General features: G+C 47.7%; 1 protein-coding gene across 1 annotated transcript in view; it reads left to right on the top strand.

The window, feature by feature from the left end:
• LOC135895717 (uncharacterized) overlaps positions 1-20,086 on the top strand; it is a 47,286-nt gene that overhangs the window by 18,355 nt on the left and 8,845 nt on the right. The window contains exons 5-6 of the mRNA XM_065423864.1: positions 1,867-1,928; positions 12,229-12,420. Of these exons, the coding sequence (XP_065279936.1) occupies positions 1,867-1,928; positions 12,229-12,420 (254 nt within the window). The remainder of the gene's footprint in view (positions 1-1,866; positions 1,929-12,228; positions 12,421-20,086) is intronic.

The following is a 20,086-nucleotide window of genomic DNA, read 5'->3' as shown; positions in this document are numbered from 1 at the left end:
GTAAATAATAGAGGAATATGGGGGGAGGGATTGTATCTTTAGTTTAGTATTGGTAAACTGATGCATACCTGATTTTTTTCCTTTTTTTAAAAAAAGGGGTTTGTTCAGTTAAATAGAAGTGAATTGGTTTGTTAGACCACTTCTCTTTAATCTCTTTCTGTAACAGAGAAGGTCATAGCTGTGAAGATGAGTTCTGAAGCCAAGCTTATGCCTTCAAAATGAATTCATTACTTTTTAATCAGGGCTTTGGAGCTGTGCTCACTTTGGAGCTCCACTCCAGCTCCAGGCAAAAACCTGCAGCTCCACTGCTCCAGCTCTGGGCTCCACTCCAAAGCCCTGTTTTTAATGTGTTCTCTTTGTTTCTGAAGGCAGACAGCCCTTGTTCATAAGGATGCATTGGAGAAATGTTAATGGAAAAGCTTTAAATTCCTCAGGATTGATGCAAAAATGTTTGATTGTACTATACCAAAGCAATATTGAGCATCATTTAACTTTTTTACATATATTTTTATTTTTTTCTTCAGTGCATCTCCCAAGCCCTGTCTGCTGTTCCCTGCAACAGCCTCCTAAACTCTGCCTAATACTCTTTCTCACCACAAACCCTGTCACCCTTCTCATACAACCCCTTGTTCTCAGCAGTTGCCTATTTTGAACAAGAGTGGGTAATCCAGCAGACAGTGGATGGCTGAGTAGAGACCTTCTCCACCTGTGTCTATGTAATACACTGGCAGAGTGTGGGTTATGTCCCCCTCTACTGGTTGTTCCTCTAGAATATAACAGCCTATCACTGCTCCAGATAGTGGAATTACAACTTTAGTTGTTGACCCCACACATTTCTGAAAATGGGCATTTCTGACTGTGCTCACTCCTTTGTAAGCACCCATCCTTCAACATGTACATGTTCTGAATGCCCAACCAGCCTGTTTGAAAATTGTCAACATATGCATTTCTTGTTTGCACCCAGGATGTACCCGTATATAAGGATTTATGCCCACATGAACCTCTTATTCTTATGTGGTTTGTTTTTCTTACCTATCTCACAAGGGTTTTGTGCAGCTTACTGGGTAAAAATGTAAGACACTTGCAGAGTTTCTAATAGAACTCAGGAGTTATGGTTCCCAATTCAGTGCTCTAACAGCTATACGACACTACCTTTCATGTGACCATTTGATTATGTGGATCATAATTTTAGTTGATATCCCAGTTACACTTTTAAAAATAAATAGGCTGCATCTCTGCTCAATACTGAGAGAAATATTACTTACCAAACTATCATTAAAAGCCAGAGACTTTAGAAAAGTTTTCCTGGCAGTTATTTTAGTTTTAATTACTGAATAATCACCATTTCCCATATATAATAGAATCTAGTGTGTCTCCACATCATTTCACAAATGGTGGCCTCAAGGCCAGCATGACAGCTTCATGGTATTGTACTGTAGTTGCCCACAGGGAGTCTGAGTTTGTGTCCTGACTGAGTTCACCACTGAGTACTCTGGTGGGCAAGGACAAGAAATGTAATGTGGACACAGTGTTCTCAGTCCTTGTGGAGGCATAAGTGTCTCATATCACTGTCCTCTGAATATGTCTGGCCAACCACAGGAGTAGCGTTGGGCAGGTGATTGAAGGAGCCACCACACCAAGCTTTTTCATCTAAGGCAAGGTCAGAGCAATGCAGGGTTTTTGGAAGGGCATAGAAGAAGAAGAGTGATTCCAGAGGATCCTGTCTAGAAGATGTCATAATCAACAGTATCAGTACTATATAATGGTGCTATTGCATTTAATGTTTTGGTTTCTTTACGAAATATATCTGATCATAGAAAAATGATTAAACTTTTATTTTGTGCTCTTTTTTTCTGCGTTTTTTAGGTCATTTGAAAGAAGCAATAGATGATGCTAACAAGGCCGTCGAGTTAGACCCTTTGAACCCGGTAAGTAGTAGTGACATGAACTGGTCCCTAATACACATTGTACATGGTTTTATTCATATGTAATTTTACTCTTTTCTGGGAATTGTGCACAAAGTTAGTCTGTCCCAACATATCCTATTCCTGTTACCTCATTTTTCCCCTTGAGACTTTGTGCTGACTTGCTTGTCTCATCCACTTGTTATAGCTTGTCTCTTAGTCTGTAAAGCCTGATTAACAAAGATATTTTGGTGCCTAAACCCAAGATTTAGGCCATCAAGTGCCTGTTTTAGGTTTCACTGAGATCCACAAAACCTCCACTCAGCTGCCACCTAGCCCTGTAGGCATCTAAACTCGGTGCTTAAATTTTCTGGGTAAGAGTTCCCTAGGTGTCTATGTTTCTGCCTCTGGGCATGTGCACTGCTGCCTCCCTCTAGGCATCTGGATACTGGTCTCCTGTGAAGCCACAGAGTGATCCAGAAACCAGGGGAAGATAGGCACCCCTCTGCCTGTGTCACCTGTGGAGCCCAATCTGGTAGATGTACTCAGTGGCTGCTTACTGGATCAGATCCCATTCAAAATGTTGTGTGTGCATATATGTGCGTGTGTGTGCCTCAGGGAGAGAAGGGATTTGAATAGGGGTCTCCCACATCTCTCAGGAAAATATCCTAACCGCCGAGCTATGTGGTGTTCTGATTTGAGGCTACCTCAGTGTCTCTTGCTGAAGCTGTTCCACTTTGGATAAATACTTAAATCATCATTGAAAAAGAGAGAAACTCTATAGCTTGGTGGTCAGGGCACCCAGCTTGGAGGTGGAAGACCTACAGGCCATTCCCAGGCCCGCCGACAGCAATTCTAGGGCCAGGGCCAGAGCCGACCCTAGGGAGGGGCAGCGCCCAGGGCAGAAGTGACGAATCCGTCACTTCTGGGACTGCCCGTCACTCCTGGGACTGTCCGTCACTCCCAGGCATGCGCGACTGCTCCAGACCCCGAGCTTTTGTGGGGACCCACAGGCCGGCACGATTGGCCAGCGTGGTCACATGCATAGGAACCCTGCGGCCTGCCTGGACAATTTAAAAGGGTCCGGGCCCCTGGGCAGTTGCCCCATTTCCCGCCCCCTGTCAGCGGGCCTGGCCATTCCCATGCTGCAATGGTTAAGTATTTATCAAAAGTGGAACAGTTTCAACAGGATAGATTGAAGGAGCCCCACATCATAAGAACATAAGAATGGCCCTACTGGGTCAGACCAAAGGTCCATCTAGCCCAGTATCCTGTCTTCCGACAGTGGCCAGTGCCAGGTGCCCCCAGAGGGAATGAACAGAACAGGTAATCATCAAGTGATCCATCCCCTGTCGCTCATTCCCAGCTTCTGGCAAACAGAGGCTAGGGACACCATTCCTGCCCATCCTGGCTAATAGCCATTGATGGACCTATCCTCCATGAATTTCTTATATATCTAGTTCTTTTTTTAACCCTGTTATGGTCTTGGACGTCACAACATTCTCTGGCAAGGAGTTCCACAGGTTGACTGTGCATTGTGTGAAAAAATACTTCCTTTTATTTGTTTTAAACCTGCTGCCTATTAATTTCATTTGGTGACCCCTAATTCTTGTGTTTTGAGAAGTAGTAAACAACACTTCCTTATCTACTTTCTCTACACCAGTCATGATTTTATAGACCTCAATCATATCTCCCCTTAGCCGTTTCTTTTCCAAGCTGAAAAGTCCCAATCTTATTAATCTCTCCTCATACGGAAGCCTTTTCATACCCCTAATCATTTTTGTTGCCCTTTTCTGAACCTTTTCCAATTCCAATATGTCTTTTTTGAGATGGGGCGACCACATCTGCACACAGTATTCAAGATGTGGGCATACCATGGATTTATTTAGAGGCAACATGATATTTTCTGTCCTATTATCTATCCCTTTCTTAATTATTCCCAGCATTCTGTTTGCTTTTTTGACTGCTGCTGCACATTGAGTGGATGTTTTCAGAGAACTATCCACAGTGACTCCAAGATCTCTTTCTTGAGTGGTAGCAGCTAATTTAGACCACATCATTTTATATGTATAGTTGGGATTATGCTTTCCTGTGTGCATTACTTTGCATTTATCAACATTAAATTTCATCTGCCATTTTGTTGTCCAGTCACCCAGTTTTGAGAAATCCTTTTGTAGCTCTTTTCAGTCTGCCTGGGTCTTAACTATCTTTAATAATTTTCTGTCATCAGAATATCCCCAGCTCAGTGGTTAAGAACATGTTTTGGGGTGATGTGGAAGAATCCTGTTTAAATACTCCCCCCCACCCTTCAGGTGGAGGGGAAAATTGAACCTGGGTCTCCCCCATCCTAGATGAGCGTTCTAACCACTTGGATAAAAGTCATAAAGTGTGGGGCAAAGGCAGCACAACTATCATCATATATTTCTCTGACCATTTTGTGTGGAGAGAGAACGGCAACTAAGCCCTGGTCTACACTATGGGGCTAGGTCGAATTTAACCGCATTAGGTCGATTTTAAAATGAATGCGTCTACACAACCAACCCCGTTCTGTCGACCTAAAGGGCTCTTAAAATCGACTTATGTACTCCTCCCCGGCGAGGGGAGTAGCGCTAAAAGCGACCTTGCTGGGTCAAATTTGGGGTAGTGCAGACGCAATTCGACAGTATTGGCCTCTGGGAGCTATCCCAGAGTGCTCCAGTGTGACCGTTCTGGACAGCACTTTGAACTCCGATGTACTAGCCAGGTACACAGGAAAAGCCCCAGGAAATTTTGAATTTCATTTCCTGTTTGGTCAGCATGGCAAGCTCAGCAGCACAGGTGACCATGCAGTCCCCCCAGAATCGCAAACGAGCTCCAGCATTGACCGAAAGGGAGACACTGGATCTGATTGCTTTATGGGGAGAAGAATCTGTGCAGGCCGAACTCCGATCAAAAAGAAGAAATGCTAATATATATGCCAAAATCGCACAGGGCATGGTGGACAGAGGCTACAACAGGGACACACAGCAGTGCTGTGTGAAAGTTAAGGAGCTCAGGCAAGATTACCAAAAGACAAAGGAGGCAAATGGTCGCTCTGGGTCAGAGCCCCATACATGCCGCTTCTATGATCAGCTGCATGGCATTCTAGTGGGGGACCCTACCATGACCCCACCACTGTCCATGGACACCTGCAAGGGAGGAGTCTCACGCAACAGGCAGGAGGATTTTGTGGATGAGGAAGAGGAGGAGAATGCACAGCAGGCAAGCGGTTAAGCCGTTCTCCCCAGCAGCCAGGACCTTTTCATCACCCTGGAGCCAATACCCTCCCAAGGTGGGATCCCTGACCCTGAAGGCGGAGAAGACACCTCTGGTGAGTGCACATTTGCAACTACAGTACAGGGTTTAAAAGCAATAGTGTTTAATGTTTGATTTGCCCTGAAGAATTGGTATGCATTCGTGGCTAGTACAACTACTGGAAAAGTCTGTTCACGTGTCTGGGGATGGAGCGGGAATCCTCCAGGGACATCTCCATGAAGCTCTCCTGGAGGTACTCTGAAAGCCTTTGCAGAAGGTTTCTGGGGAGGGCTGCCTTATTTCGTCCTCCACGGTAGGACACTTTACCATGCCAAGTCAGTAGCAAGTAGTCCGGAATCATTGCAGCACAAAGCATGGCAGCGAATGGTTCTGGGTTTTGGTCGCATTCAAGCAACATTCGGTCTATATCTTTCTGTGTTAGCCTCAGGAGAGTGATATCATTCATTGTCACCTGGTTGAAATAGGGGAATTTTTGTAAGGGAACAGTAAAAGGACCCTGTTCGTGCTGGGCTGTTTGCGTTTGACTAAAAGGGATCATCCCAGAGAATAGCCACACGGTGGGGTGGGGGAAGATGTGTGCTGCACATCCACCTGAAAACTGCAGCCCCTCCTTTTAAATGTGAAACCCAACCGGCATTGCTTGCTATGGGAAAAGAGGGTGCTGCAGTTTGAAAACATTCCCACATGTTATGAAGGCATAAGAAGCCAACCCCACATACCAATTGGCTTACCATGGCTGCCTGGAAACCGAATTCTGTTGCCCAGCCGTGTGTGACGTGTCACCATACCGGCAGGCACTCATATAAAAGGCAAAATGCGACCTTGTACCTAAAGCACATGTGCTGTCTGCTGTGAATTGCTTGATTCACTGTGAAAGCGTTTTCCTTTTGTTTTCAGAAATGTATAATCTTAAATTTTACTCTCCCTTTTTATCCCCCCCGCAGGTGCAAATGCTTCTATGCTCCTCCTATCATCTCCGTCCCTCAGGTTATCGCAGATTAGAAGGCGAAAAAACCGCACTCACGATGACATGTTTTCCAAGCTCATGTTGTCCTCCCGCACTGATAGGGCACAGCTTAATGCGTGGAGGCATTCAGTGGCAGAGGCCAGGAAAGCATTAAGTGAGCGCGATGAGAAGAGGCAGGAGGCGATGCTGAGGCTAATGGGGGAGCAAATGGACATGGTGAGGCATCTGGTGGAGCTGCAGGAAAGCCAACAAGAGCACAGACACCCCTCTCCTGCATCCACTGTATAACCACCTGCCCTCCTCCCCAAGTTCCATATTCTCCTCAGCCAGACGCCCAAGAATGCGGGGGGGAGGCTTCGGGCACCCAGCCACTCCATTCCAGAGGATGGCCCAAGCAACAGAAGGCTGGCATTCAAACAGTTTTGATTTGTAGTGTGGCTACAATAAGCAATGTGGCCTTGTCCTTCTCTCCTCCCCCACCCGGGCCACCTTCTCAGTTATCTCACTTTTTTTTTAATTAATAGAGAAAGAATGCATGGTTTCAAAACAATAGTTACTTTATTTCCTTTGCCAGCTGTGATCGAAGGGGGGAAGGTGGTTGGCTTACAAGGAATTAAAATCAACAAAGGGGGCGGGTTTGCATCAAGGAGAAACACACACAACTGTCACACCGTAGCCTGGCCAGTCATGAAACTGGTTTTCAAAGCCTCTCTGATGCGCAGCGCGCCTAGCTGTGCTCTTCTAATCGCCCTGGTGTCTGGCTGCTCAAAATTGGCTGCCAGGCGATTTGCCTCAACCTCCCACTCCTCCATAAACGTCTCCCCCTTACTCTCACCGATATTATGGAGCACACAGCAAGCAGCAATAACAATGGGAATGTTGGTTGCGGTGAGGTCTCACCTAGTCAGCAAACAGCGCCAGCGAGCTTTTAAACATCCAAAGGCATATTCTACCACCATTCTGCACTTGCTCAGCTTATAGTTGAACTGCTCCTTACTACTGTCCAGGCTGCCTGTGTATGGCTTCTTGAGCCATGGGAGCAAGGGGTAGGCTGGGTCCCCAAGGATAACAATTGGCATTTCAACATCCCCAGTGGTAATTTTCTGGTCTGGGAAGTAAGTCTGTTCTTGCAGCTGCTCAAACAGCCTGGAGTTCCTAAAGATGTGAGCGTCATGCACCCATGTTGTTGTCGGTGAAATGTCCGTTGTGATCCACCAGTGCTTGCAGCACCATTGAGAAGTACCCCTTGCAGTTTACTTACTGGTTGGCAAGGTGGTCCGGTGCCAAGATAGGGATATGTGTTCTGTCTATTGCCCCACCACAGTTAGGGAACCCCATTGCAGCAAAGCCATCCATTATGACCTGCACATTTCCCAGAGTCACTACCCTTGATAACAGAACATCAGCGATTGCATTGGCTACTTGGATCACAGTAGATTTTCCCACTCCAAATTGATTCCCGACTGACTGGTAGCAGTCAGGCGTTGCAAGCTTCCACAGGGCTATCTCCACTCGCTTCTCAACTGTCAGAGCAGCTCTCATCTTGCTATTCCTGCGCTTCAGGGCAGGGGAAAGCAACTCAAAGTTCAAGGAAAGTGGCCTTACGCATGCGAAAGTTTCGCAGCCACTGTGAATCATCCCATACCCGCAACACTATGCGGTCCCACCAGTCTGTGTTTGTTTGCCGGGCCCAGAATCGGCGTTCCACTGTATCAACCAGCCCCACTGCCGCCATGATGTCCCAATTGCCACAGCCCATGCTTTCAGGAATGTCTGTGTCCATGTCCTCCTAACAATCGTCTTCGTGCTAGCATCTCTTAGCCAGGTTCTGCACATACTGCAGTATAATGCGCGAGGTGTTTACAATGCTCACAACAGCAGCGGTGTTCCATGTTTGCCGTGTTATGGCGTCTGCACGGCTAACCCAGGAAAAAAGGCACGAAACGATTGTCTGCTTTCACTGAGGGATGAAGGGAGGGGGGACTGACGACATGTACCCAAAACCACCCGCGGCAATGTTTTTGCCCCATCAGGCATTGGGAGCTTAACCCAGAATTCCAATGGGCAGCGGAGACTATGGGAACTGTGGGATAGCTACCCACAGTGCACCGCTCCATGAGTCGATGCTAGCCATGGTATTGAGGATGCACTCCGCCGACTTAATGCGCTTAGTGGGGACGTACACAATCGACTGTATAAAATAGATTTCTAAAGATCGACTTCTATAAAATCGACCTAATTTCGTAGTGTAGACATACTCTAAGTCATTCTCACAAGAAAAGACTTGGGCCTCTAAGCTGCCTAACTCCAGGGGAGGTTTTCCAGGTGTGGATCACTAAGCAGAAATAGGTGCCTCTCTTCAGCCTGGGCTTACGTGCCTATCTCCAGGAGAGGGGTAGGGTTTAGGGCAAACCCCTTTCCTCAGCATCTCCCATTGGCTAGTTTAGGCAGCTCCATGCCTAGTGTACTGGCTTGTATGGATTTCATTCTTAAGCACCTCTCTTTCCCCATTCATTGTACAAGGAGTCTAAGCACCTAACTCAGAGTTCGTGGATTGCAATGTTGCTCCTGTGATTTTTCTAAAGGCCTAAAAGCTAGGCTTTGCAATGCTTAAGTACCCTTGTGGTACTGGGCCCTAGCTTTTTGGTGTAGGAGCTGTCAAATGTTATATATATGAAAGAGCCTGCATCTTAGTATGTGCCTCCATGCAGCATTGTTTTTTAAATAGTGACTTTACATTTGGGAGGTATTTGTGGAAAATTTTGGGAATATTTTAAGTGACAAATTGAGTGGTATTTTGGAAAATGTCTCTATATAGGTCAATATTTTAAAACTGAGCTGGAGCAATGTCACTTTTACTTAAGCAACAATGGGCCCAATCGTGCAGTTCTTCCACGTACTGCTCTCACAGAATCAAGGCCACTTTAATAGTACAGAATGTTTTAAAGGAGTATTATTAATATTTGTTATTTAACATTTATCTTATGGTAGCACCTATAGGCTGAGACATTCTGTTCAGGATACCCAGAACTGTAAGCCTCTCTGCTACCCCTATGCCTCAGCAAATGAGAGTTTAGCTGCTGCTAAGCTTTGTCAGCTCTCTGATACACCAGTCTGTCTGCTTCTTTTAGACTGTGCCAATCTAAACCTTGCAGGTAACAATCAGTGAAACCTCAGTTCCTGAATTCCCCAGCGACGTCTCCCTCTCACTAGACATTCACAGAAATTATTACGTTTGCTCTAAAGAGACAGAGCACTTATGGCAGAAAAGGTATTAGAAAGTACTCAAAATGACAGGTATTTCCCTTCTGGAAGTATTTGCAAAGCAAACAGTTTGCAATTCTGTTCAAAAATAGGATGGAAAAAGTCCCTTATTTAAGTGTGACCAGTATCCTGACACCCACCTTAAACTATCAATATAAAGCAGGAAATTATGATGAGACAAACCTTTAGGTGTGAAGTAAAAGAAGATTAGTGTGAAACCAAAGCAAGATATTACTATTCTCTAATTGTTATTTTAAAATACACACATTTGAGCAAGTTATTTTGACAAATCATTTATCAGGTTATATCACAAAGAAAGTGTGGTCCAGGACAGCTGCAAGGGACATCATTCCATCATGGAAATTAAATAAAAACCAGCCTGTTAGGTTAATTGAAGACTCACACTACACTTTAATATACAGCACCGACATGGTTTTGTAATAAAACAAGAATAAGTTTGTGACAGGTTCGGTCACAGAGACCCATTTGGGACTGCCACCTGATGTGCTGAGCCTACCTCTGAGCCTGTTTTCTCTGCCAGTTTGAGCCAGACACGCCAGTCTGCTTCAACACAGACCCAGGGTCTGAACCACGCACTCCAAAGCTGCAGAATGAACTGAAAAGAGCTTAAGAAGTGCTCTTGTCTCTAGCACCCAGACACCTAACTCCCAATGGGATCCAAACCCCAAATAAATTTGGTTTACTCTGTATAAAGATTACACAGGGTAAACTGATAAATTGTCCGCCCTCTATAACACTGATAGAGAGATATGCACAGCTGTTTGCTCCCCCAGGTACTAATTACTTACTCTAGGTTCAATAAGAAACAAAAGTGATTTTATTAAGTGGTTCCAAGTAATAACAGACAGAACTAAGGCTACTTCTACACTACGGGGGGGGGGGGAAAGGGGGAAATCAATTTCAGATATGCAAATTCAGCTACGGGAATAGCGTAGCTGAATTTGACGTATCTGATCCGACTTACCCCGCTGTGAGGACGGCGGCAAATCGACCGCTGCGGCTCCCCCGTCAACGGCGCTTACTCCTACCTGGGCTGGTGGAGTACGCGTGTCGATTCGGGGATCGATTATCGCGTCCCAACGAGACGCGATATATCGATCCCCGAGAGATTGATTTCTACCCGCTGATCCGGGCGGGTAGTGAAGACCAGCCCTAAGTAAGTTACCAAGCAAACTAAAATAAAACACACAAGTCTAAGCTTAATACATTAAGAAACTGATTACAGATGAAATCTCACCCTCAAAGATGTTCCCAAAAGCTTCTTTCACATACTGGACTCCTTCCTAGTCTGGGTCCAGCAATCACTCGCACCCCCGTAGTTACTGTCCTTTGTTCCAGTTTCTTTCAGGCATCTCTTGGGGGTGGAGAGGCCATCTCTTGAGCCAGCTGAAGACAAAATGGAGAGGCTTCCGGGGCCTTTTATATTCTCTCTCTTGTGGGTGGAAACCCCTTTGTTCTTCTGTGCAATGTCACAGGAACAAGATGGAGTTTGTAGTCACCTGAGCAAGTCACATGTCCAGGCTTGGTGCAGTCACTGCCTCCCAAACACACTTTAAGAACATATTTCCAGCACACACATACAACCCATAGAAACATCCCACAATAATTTTCAGGACCAGTGCATCATCAGTTTACATATGATTCCTTCCATGACACCTTTAGGTACATATTATAACAGCAGTGTGTTGGCCCTCTGCCAGTGAGCATTGAGGGGCTCTTAGGATCACACAGGCCTTAACCAAATAGGGCCCCTTTGTGCTAGGCTCTGTACAAACAAATAGCTAATGACAGTCCCTGCCCCAAAGAGCTTGCAGTCTGAAAGACAAATATAACAACATGTGGATGGAACAAACAATAAGGGGAGAAATGGGGTAACAAAAACTCTGTGTTTTAGCACAGATTAGCTGTGTGCATAATTCTTAGCCAATCAATAGCAGTATATATAATTTTTCACCTTGCTTTACTGTTATCAGATGGCACTTTTCTATATGGTCTGTTGCTTCTTTATAACTATCACAGCAAAGCCGGAAGTTTTATTTTTAAAACAAGAGACATTGGTCTTGGGAAAATATTTTGTTACAATTTATTTCTGTTATTTACATTCTTTTGGTAGGTAATTAATGTATTTGATGGATGTTGCTGCAGTGACTGTTGCTTGCTGTGTCACCATCAGTGACCCACTTCATTCTGATTGCCTTAGAGAACAGATCTGGTCTGTGTTTCAGCCAGAGATCAGCTGTTCATACTTCCACTATACCTTGCTGTTAATGAGATGGTTTCCCACAGTTTTTAAAAAACTTTTATCATTAGTGAAGGGTTAGTACACACTGTGTAGTAAAATTCAAACAATGGTGACATACAGAAGTGTTCATAAGAACTCTAAGGCTCTAGTACAACTTTTATGCAGTAGTCGGCTGCAAGCAAAATTATGCCTCATAAAGGCATAGCCATGCAGAGAATGAGAGGAGTAGGTGCAACACCTGAGCAAGAGTAACTTTGTAAGGCATAATGTATCCAGAGGTGCTGTGAGGAGTGCATTGTGCAACTACTTTTACTATGGTGTTAGTATTGCATCATACCTCCCTATTCTGCCCAGACATATACCATCTGCTGGCAATAACTAACTAGCTGTGCTGCCTCAGACCCCTTAACTACAGAGAAGTTGGAAGGAGAGGCCCCTTGTTCCCAGTCTCTTTTTTAGTGCAGCCATAATTTAGTCCTGAGTGGTCTTCCAGGATATAGCAAACTGAACTCACTGTTACTCTTTCTATTTTCCAGGATGTATATTGTGTTCGAGCTCTTGTTTGGAACACAGTGAAAGAAAAGAAGAGAGCGCTTTTTGATTTAAACTGTAGCCAGAAGCTAAAGCCGTCTCATATTTCCACTTTGATCATAAAGGGAATTATTAAAAATTCTCTAATGGCAACAGAGGGTACACAGTCTTTAGTGAAGAATAAAGATCATGAAAAGGTAAATGACATCTGGTTTAACTTATCTGTCTCATACTGTGTTTAAAAAAAAAAAAAAAAAAAAAAGACTGTGGCTCAGACATGGGACCGAAATCAGCCGTGGTGTAAGCAGATGTAACTTTTATTGCTGTCAGTGCTAATTCTGAGGCTGAATTTGGTCCCATGTAGTTTTGGTTACAGATTTTGCACTTGATCTGACCTCTCTCTGATATCAAGGACTTTTTCATATTGTTGACTGCTTAAGATAGAGCATCGCCCTTCCCACCTTTCAGTCCTGATTCTGCCTCTTCTCTGCAGTAGCTACTACTACTTGGTTCTAAAAAACAAACAAACCCTACCAAAAATGAAATGCTCCACTATCCACACATATTCTTTCCCCAGGGAGAAGATGAGAGAACAAACAACATGTGACAGATATTAATTATGTCACTTAATGCATTAGTAGAAGATACTGCAACAGTGAGCCATGGTATAAGAACTGACATAGAACAGAACAGTTATATAAAAAGGAAATATATAATCACTGCTGAGTGGGATATATTGAATTCTGATTCCTGGCCCCACCACTTTTCTGGGCAGTACCATCCACTTTTTGAACTGCACTTTACTTACTATGGTGTTGTAATATGGGGTCTTTGTCTGGTAGTGCTCCCTTGTGGCAAAATGAGGAGCTACACCAACCTGGCTCCATCCCCCTTATGCCACCACACCCAATTCCATGTTTGTCAAGTCCTTGTTATGACTCAACCCCTTCTGGCTGGGTTCTCAGTAGTCTGTCCCCTTCAGAATGGTAGGGAATTAGAAATTCCATGGCTCTAGAAGGGGTTAATCAGCCCTAGGTCTCCTGGCTTTAACTTTAGGGCTGTCTCCAAAAGTTACTGGCTGGAATAGGTAGAGGAACCCAGGCTCAGGGTTCCGGCTCAGGGTCCTTGTTTGGAACAGCCGGAACCAGTCCTTCTCAGTCCCTTGCTGCTACCTGAACTGCTTCCTACCTCTCCTCCTCTGTAGGCTTCCTCAGCCTCTTGTTCTGCATCGCCTTCTTTGGAGTGTTGGCTTCTCAGACAGTTTTTCACAGTCTACTGGAGAGATTGTCTCAGCAGTCCCACTGCCTCTCTAGCAGCCACCCCTCTTACTTTGCAGCCCTTTTGTCCTTACAGCTGCTGTGGGACTGTTAGTCAGCTCTGGCTGAGCAGGCAGGTGCTTTGTTACCTTTTGGCTGCTGAACCAGGATGGGGTGTACAGACACCATGACAGGTGTCCTTGGCTGACAAGAGGTTATAGGTTTTTTCACTGCCACGACCATCTCAAAAAGAAGAAGGAAGCCATTGTTGATCCTGTGGTGAATGTAGCTCTTCAAAGGAGATTTTTTTCTTTCTTAAATTCTGAAGCGGATAGGAAATCAATGATCATTTGTCAGGATGCATTGGTGTGATGAGTCACTACCTTTTGAACTGATTAAACTCTGGAAAGTTGGGATTTAGAGAGAACATAAAAGATGAAATGATACTAGGCAAAGGGAGATGAAAACTTGAATATGAGTTTTTTTCCAAGGAGTGGTCAAAATATTTTCTGTTGTGGAAGTCGTTTCAGAGGAGATGGGAGGAATACTTACAGAGTTAGGAAAGGTGGAAGATAAGAGGACTGAGGATGAATCTAAGTTCCTAAGAACTGGGGGTGAGTCTTGATTTTTGAAGAGGAGCAAAATGACAGAGACTGTTCTTATAGAGAATTTGTGGAGTATAAATATTTGAAATGTTGAATAGAAGTAAATTATAATGGAACAAAGAAATGATGAGGTTAATACAGGCTGATAGTAAACAGCCAAAGCAGTAAAAGGGATCTGCAGTTGAATGTTATCTGCATAGAAGTGATATTCAAATTGAATTCAGAAAACAGTTGAACAATGGAAAGGAGATATCAAAGAGGAGACCAGGAGATGAATACTGGACTATTTATAAAAGGAGGGGGGAAGAAAGCGTAGAAAATTAGGGCTACCATATGTCCGGATTTCCCCGGACATGTCTGGCTTTTCGGTCTATAAATAGCCGTCCGGGGGGGATTTTAAAAAATCTAAAAATATCCGGGATTTCCCCCCGGTCGGCTATTTATAGATAGAAAAGCGGCGGCCAAGCACCGCTGGGCACCCAAAGCCCCTTCCCGGCTCCCCCCATCCCCTGCAGCCTTACCATGCTGTCTGGCCCGCAGCTGTCTTCCCCCTCCTCCCCTCCCCTGAACGCTCCGCCCCCTTGCTCCTCCCCCTCCCCTGCTTCCCGCGAATCAGATCTTCGCGGGAAGTCTGAAAAGAAGCAGGGGCAAGCGGGGAGGCAGCAGCAGGTAAGCTGGGGCGGGGGGGCGCGAGGAGGAGAGCTCCGGGGAGGCGCGGCCCTGGCCGAGCGGCGCCCGGCTGCCCCAACGGCTCCGGCCCAGCTCGGGCCCCAGCACCCCCAGCCTGGACCAGGCCCGGCTTGGGCCCCAGCAGCGCCGGCCCGGCTCGGGCCCCAGCACCCCCAGCTCGGCCCCGGCCCGGCCCGGCTCGGGCCCCAGCAGCGCCGGCCCGGCTTGGGCCCCAGCACCCCCGGCCCGGACCCGGCCCGGCTCGGGCCCCAACACCCCCGGCCCGGCTCGGGCCCCAGCAGCGCCGGCCGAGCACCTCCGGCCCGGCCCCAAGCCCCGCAACCCTGGCCGGAGCGCAGCCCGATTCCTGGGCTCTTTAAAGCTGGCCCTGGTCAGGGGACAGGGAGGGGGGCTTGGATGGGTCGGGAGTTTGGGGGGGGGGGCTGTCAGTGGGGCAAGGGTGTGGAGAGGGGGTGGGACAGTCAGGGACAGGGAGCAGGCGGGGTTAGATGGGTCTGGGGTTCTGGGGGGGCTGTCAGGGGGCAGGGGTGTGGAGAGGGGTCGAGGCAGGCAGGTAGCAGAGGGGGTTGGATGGGTCAGGAGTTCTGGGGGTCCTGTCGGGGGCGGGGAGCAGTTGGATAGGGCATGGGAGTCCCCGGGGGTCTGTCTGGGGGCGGGGGTGTGAATATGGGGTGGGGGTGTGGATAAGGGTCGGGGCAGTCAGGGGACAGGTAGGGTCGTAGGGCGTTCTCAGGAGGGGGCAGTCAGGGGACAAGAAGCAGGGCGGCTTAGATAAGCGGTGGGGTCCTAGGGGGCAGTTAGTGGCAGGGGTCCCAGGAGGGGGCAGTCAGGGGACAAGGAGCGGGGGGGGGTTGGGGGTTCTGAGGGGGGCAATCAGGGGGTGGGAAGTGGGAGGGAGTGGATGGGGGTGGGGCAGGGGCGGGGCTAGAGCGGGGCTCCTCCCCCCCAGTGTCCTCTTTTTTGCTTGTGGAAATATGGTAACCCTAAGAAAATGTAATATATTTTTAAAACGCATTGCATTGAAAATGGGTAACATTTTTATATGTAGACTTACATTTACTGAGCATGATATGTGCAATGTAACTCATTTAGCAAAATAGCATTAAAGGAATGTTAAAAATATGTGCTCAAGCCCACAAAGTAAAGGAAATGATCTGTTAAGTATCAAACATGTCAGTTCCATCACAGCATACCACATTAAGAGAAGTGCTCTTATTTGATTTGATAGTTGAGGATTAACCCTCTGCTGATTTCCCCCCCATTTCTTTAGCGTTCTTAGGGCAGAACCATAGTTTTCTTTCAATATAATTTGTACTAGGTGTAAATTCTTTGAATGACGCACTGTGTAAATCTGTTTGTTTTAGTTTAGAAATTGAAGTTGGGTCTGTATCCAAATCACAGGATAACATTTTCAGAAGTGCCTAAGACTCTTATATGCAGTGTTGTTATAGCTGTGTTGCTCCTACAATATTGCCTACTTCAAGAGATCAAAAATCATGAGTCAGACCCCCCAAAAATCATGTGATTGGCCCCAAAATCATGACATTTAAAAAAAAAGAATGATATTGTGTTTTTTAGGTCAGTCTCTTGATTTTTGAACTCCCCCTGTCCATCCCCAGGGCATGTGCATGTGACAGTGTTGCCCACTCTCCCACATGTGCTGGATAAGGTGATTTTTGGCTTCTGCTGCAGGAGTTCTCCTTTCCCCCCCCATATCTCCCATCTCCCGTCCAGCAATTAATCCTGTCTCCCAGTCCCCCATTAATTCTCTTTCCACCCAACCCCACTCAATTCGACCCCCCCCCAGTTCAGTCCCCCAGTCCCTGTCATCACCACCCCATCAGTTCAGCTGGCCTACCCCATCGACCCCCACTGCCCTCAGTTCACCCTCCCAGCACTCACCTCATCTGCTTGGAACTAGCCATCAATACAGCCTACCCACTCTGTCAGCACTCACCTTTCTGCAGCCCCTCTGCAGCCTTAAGCCTCACTTTTATAACTCTCAAATGTCAGGATTTTTTTTTCATTTGATTCCATGGCTTAATTGAGGGTTGGCCCTCCCTCCTTCTGTCTCAGATGAAGTTTCTCTTCCCTGCTGGGATGTAGCAACACTGTCTCATGTTAGCTTGATAGCTTTGTTTATCTGATATGTAAATTAATTCTCATTGTCTTTCAAAGTACTTTGGAAGGAGAAACCACATTCTTCTTCCAGTGCTTGCTCATGTCCATTCCAATCAGGTGTGCGTGTGCTGTCTGCACAGTCGTGGGAAGGTTTTTCCCCTAGCAGCATCCGTCGGGTTGGCTGTGGAGTCCCCTGGAGTGGCGCCTTCATGGCACTGAATATAGGTGCCTGCCAACCCGCTGCCTCCTCAGTTCCTTCTTACCGCCAGTGACGGTCATTGGAACTGCAGTTGCTTGCTCTCACAAGTGCTCCCCTAGTTTGTAGTCTTAGCTTAGTTTTTGTAAATAGTTAAAGTTCTTAGTGTTTATTGTCAGTTGTAGGAGTGGGGGCTTTCCTGTTCCCCTTTGGGGTTTGGGGCATGCCTCGATCCCAAGGGTTTAAGCCACGCGGAACCTCCCATAAGCCCATGCAAGCAGGTGACCCCCATGACTCTTGTCTCAAGTGTCTGGGGGAGGCGCACCAAACAGACCAGTGCAAGATCTGCAAAGGGTTCCGTCCAAGGATGAAGAAGGAGCGGGACTTCAGGCTCAAACAGATCCTGATGGAGACAGCCTTTCATCCTCAACCAGCCCCGGGCCGGCAGGATCTGGCACCGAGCTCCTCCGTGTGGAGTGCCCCGGCCTCTGTGCATGAGACAGCGCCAAGGAAGGACTCTGGCCATAGAGACACTCGGCACTGACGCTCCCCAGCACCGAAGGCAGCGTGGCACTGCTGTCATTCCCTAATGCTGCATAAGTGGCACAGATGGGGGTGCTTACCCACACGAGAGCTGCCGCATCGGACAGTGCTTCCGGAATGCGTCCTACACAGGAGCACCTGGCGCCAACAGCACAGGAGCTGGCATCGTCAACTTCAGCCTGGCAAGAGGGGCCGTCGAGTCCAATGCCAGTGGATTCTCCTGAGCATGAGTACCAGGTGGAGGACCTATAATTCCCCTCCACCCCAGACACTTTTGAGGCCGCTCAGGACTTGATTGCCATGATGGCTCCACAGTCCCCTGCCAGTCGGGATAGACCTCTGGCTCCGGAGCGATGATGAGGAGATCACCACCCCCCAGGCTTTGCTCCTCACAGCTCCGCTCCCACGGCACTGGTCTCCATCTCCATTCCCCAGCACCGTCGATACCGTGGCACTGTTCTTCAACCAGTCTTCGTCAGGCTCTAAGAAGGCCTTTTGAAGTTGCGCCCGAGGACGGCGCACCAGTCGACATACCGGATCCTCATCCCTGTTTCCTGAACCATCTGTCCCCAGTTCAATTGTGCAAAGGACCCAGTGGTCTGATGTTATCTGGGACCAAGCACAGTAAAAGTGGGATATTCTCTCAAATTCTGCTCCCACCCCCCCTTCCCCATCCCTCTTCAAGGACCCTTCTCATGAGCATCTCCTTATACAGGAGGCCCAAATGCTCCTCGACTCAGGGGCAGTGGAGGAGGTTCCTCAGGAGCTTAGGGGCAAGGGATTCTGCCCCCGTTATTTCCTAATCCCCAAAGCAAAGGGGGATCTAAGACCCATCCTCGACCTGTGAGGCCTCAACAGCTTCATGAAAAAGCTGAAGTTCTGCATGGTTTCCCTAAATACGATTATCCCCTCTCTGGATCCAGGAGACTGGTACGCCGCCCTCAACCTCAAGGATGTGTACTTCCACATCTCGATACATCCTGCCCACAGATGTTTCCTCAGGTTCATGGTCAACCACAACCATTACCAATTTATGGTCCTCCTCTTCGGCCTGTCTATGGCACCACTAGTGTTCACCAAGCGCATGTCGGTTGTGGCCGCCTTCCTCCACCGGAGGCAGGTGCAGGCATACCCGCACCTTGACGACTGGCTGTGCAGGGGGCGTTCCAGGGACCAAGTGGAGGCACAAGTCAGCTTCGTGAGGTCCAATTTGGACAGGTTGTGTCTCCTACTCAACAAGCACAAATTAACTCTATCCCCGACACAGAGGGTAGAGTTTATAGGAGCCGTGTTGGACTCAAGCCAGGCCAGGGCATCCCTGCGGGAAGCTCGTTTCTGGGCAATGACGGACATCATACAAAGCCTCAGATAGTACCCTACTACCAAGGCAAGGGGCTGCTTGAGGCTCCTCGGCCACATGAAGATATGTGGTACAGCACACGAGGCTGAGGCTCAGGCTTCTCCAAGCTTGGCTGGTGTCGGCCTACCATCTGGGGCGCGACAGCCTGGACACAGTGGTCACCCTTCCGGTGCAGGTTATCGAGCCTCTACACTGGTGGCTCAGAGAGTCCTCTTCAACAAGCCCCAGCCCTCTCCATCTCTGGTAATAGATGCCTCAGCGCTGGGATGGGGCACTCACCAGGGAGAACTACAGATGAAATGTCTCTGGTCGCAGGACAAGCTCTCACTCCACATCAGCGTCAAGGAGTTGAGGACCAACAGGCATGCCAAACCTTCCAAGCCCAATTGCATGGGGGGTCATGACGGACAACACAACTGCAGCGTTTTACATAAATAAGCAGGATGGGGCTCGTTCCTCTCCCCTATGTCAGGAAGCCCTCAAGCTGTGGAGCTTCTGCATAGCCTACTGTATTCACCTGGAAGCATCTTACCTCCCAGGGTCTCAGAACGAGCTGGCAGACTACCTCAGCAGATCCTTCCACAATCACGAATGGTCCATCTGCTCGGATGTGACACACAGCATTTTCCGGAGGTGGGGAGTTCCCCCAATTGACCTGTTTGCCACAAGGAGCAACAGAAAGTGCCCTCAATTCCGCTCCTTCCTAATCACGGTCCGGGCTCCCTTTCAGATGTGTTTCTCCTCCCCTGGACAGACCATCTGTGGTATGCGTTCCCATCATTTCCACTCATCCACAAGCTTCTGCTCAAGATCTGCAGGGACAAGGTGATGGTCATACTGGTAGCATTGGCATGGCCTTGCCAGCACTGGTACACCATGCTCCTGGAGCTGTCGATGGATGCCCCAATCGCATTGCCCTTGGTCCCGGACCTGATCACCAAAGACCATGGTCACCTTCACCATCCTGATCTCGAGTCTCTTCACCTCACAGCTTGGAAGCTTCATGGCTAAACCCTATGGAGCTCATACGCTCTGAGTCTGTTAGGGAGGTCTTACTTGGTAGCAGGAAACCTTCCATCAGGACTACCTACC

Source organism: Emys orbicularis, chromosome 1 (genome assembly GCF_028017835.1).
Source record: "Emys orbicularis isolate rEmyOrb1 chromosome 1, rEmyOrb1.hap1, whole genome shotgun sequence".
Classification (NCBI taxonomy): Eukaryota; Metazoa; Chordata; order Testudines; family Emydidae; genus Emys; species Emys orbicularis.
This window is presented reverse-complemented; position numbering and strand designations above follow the sequence as displayed.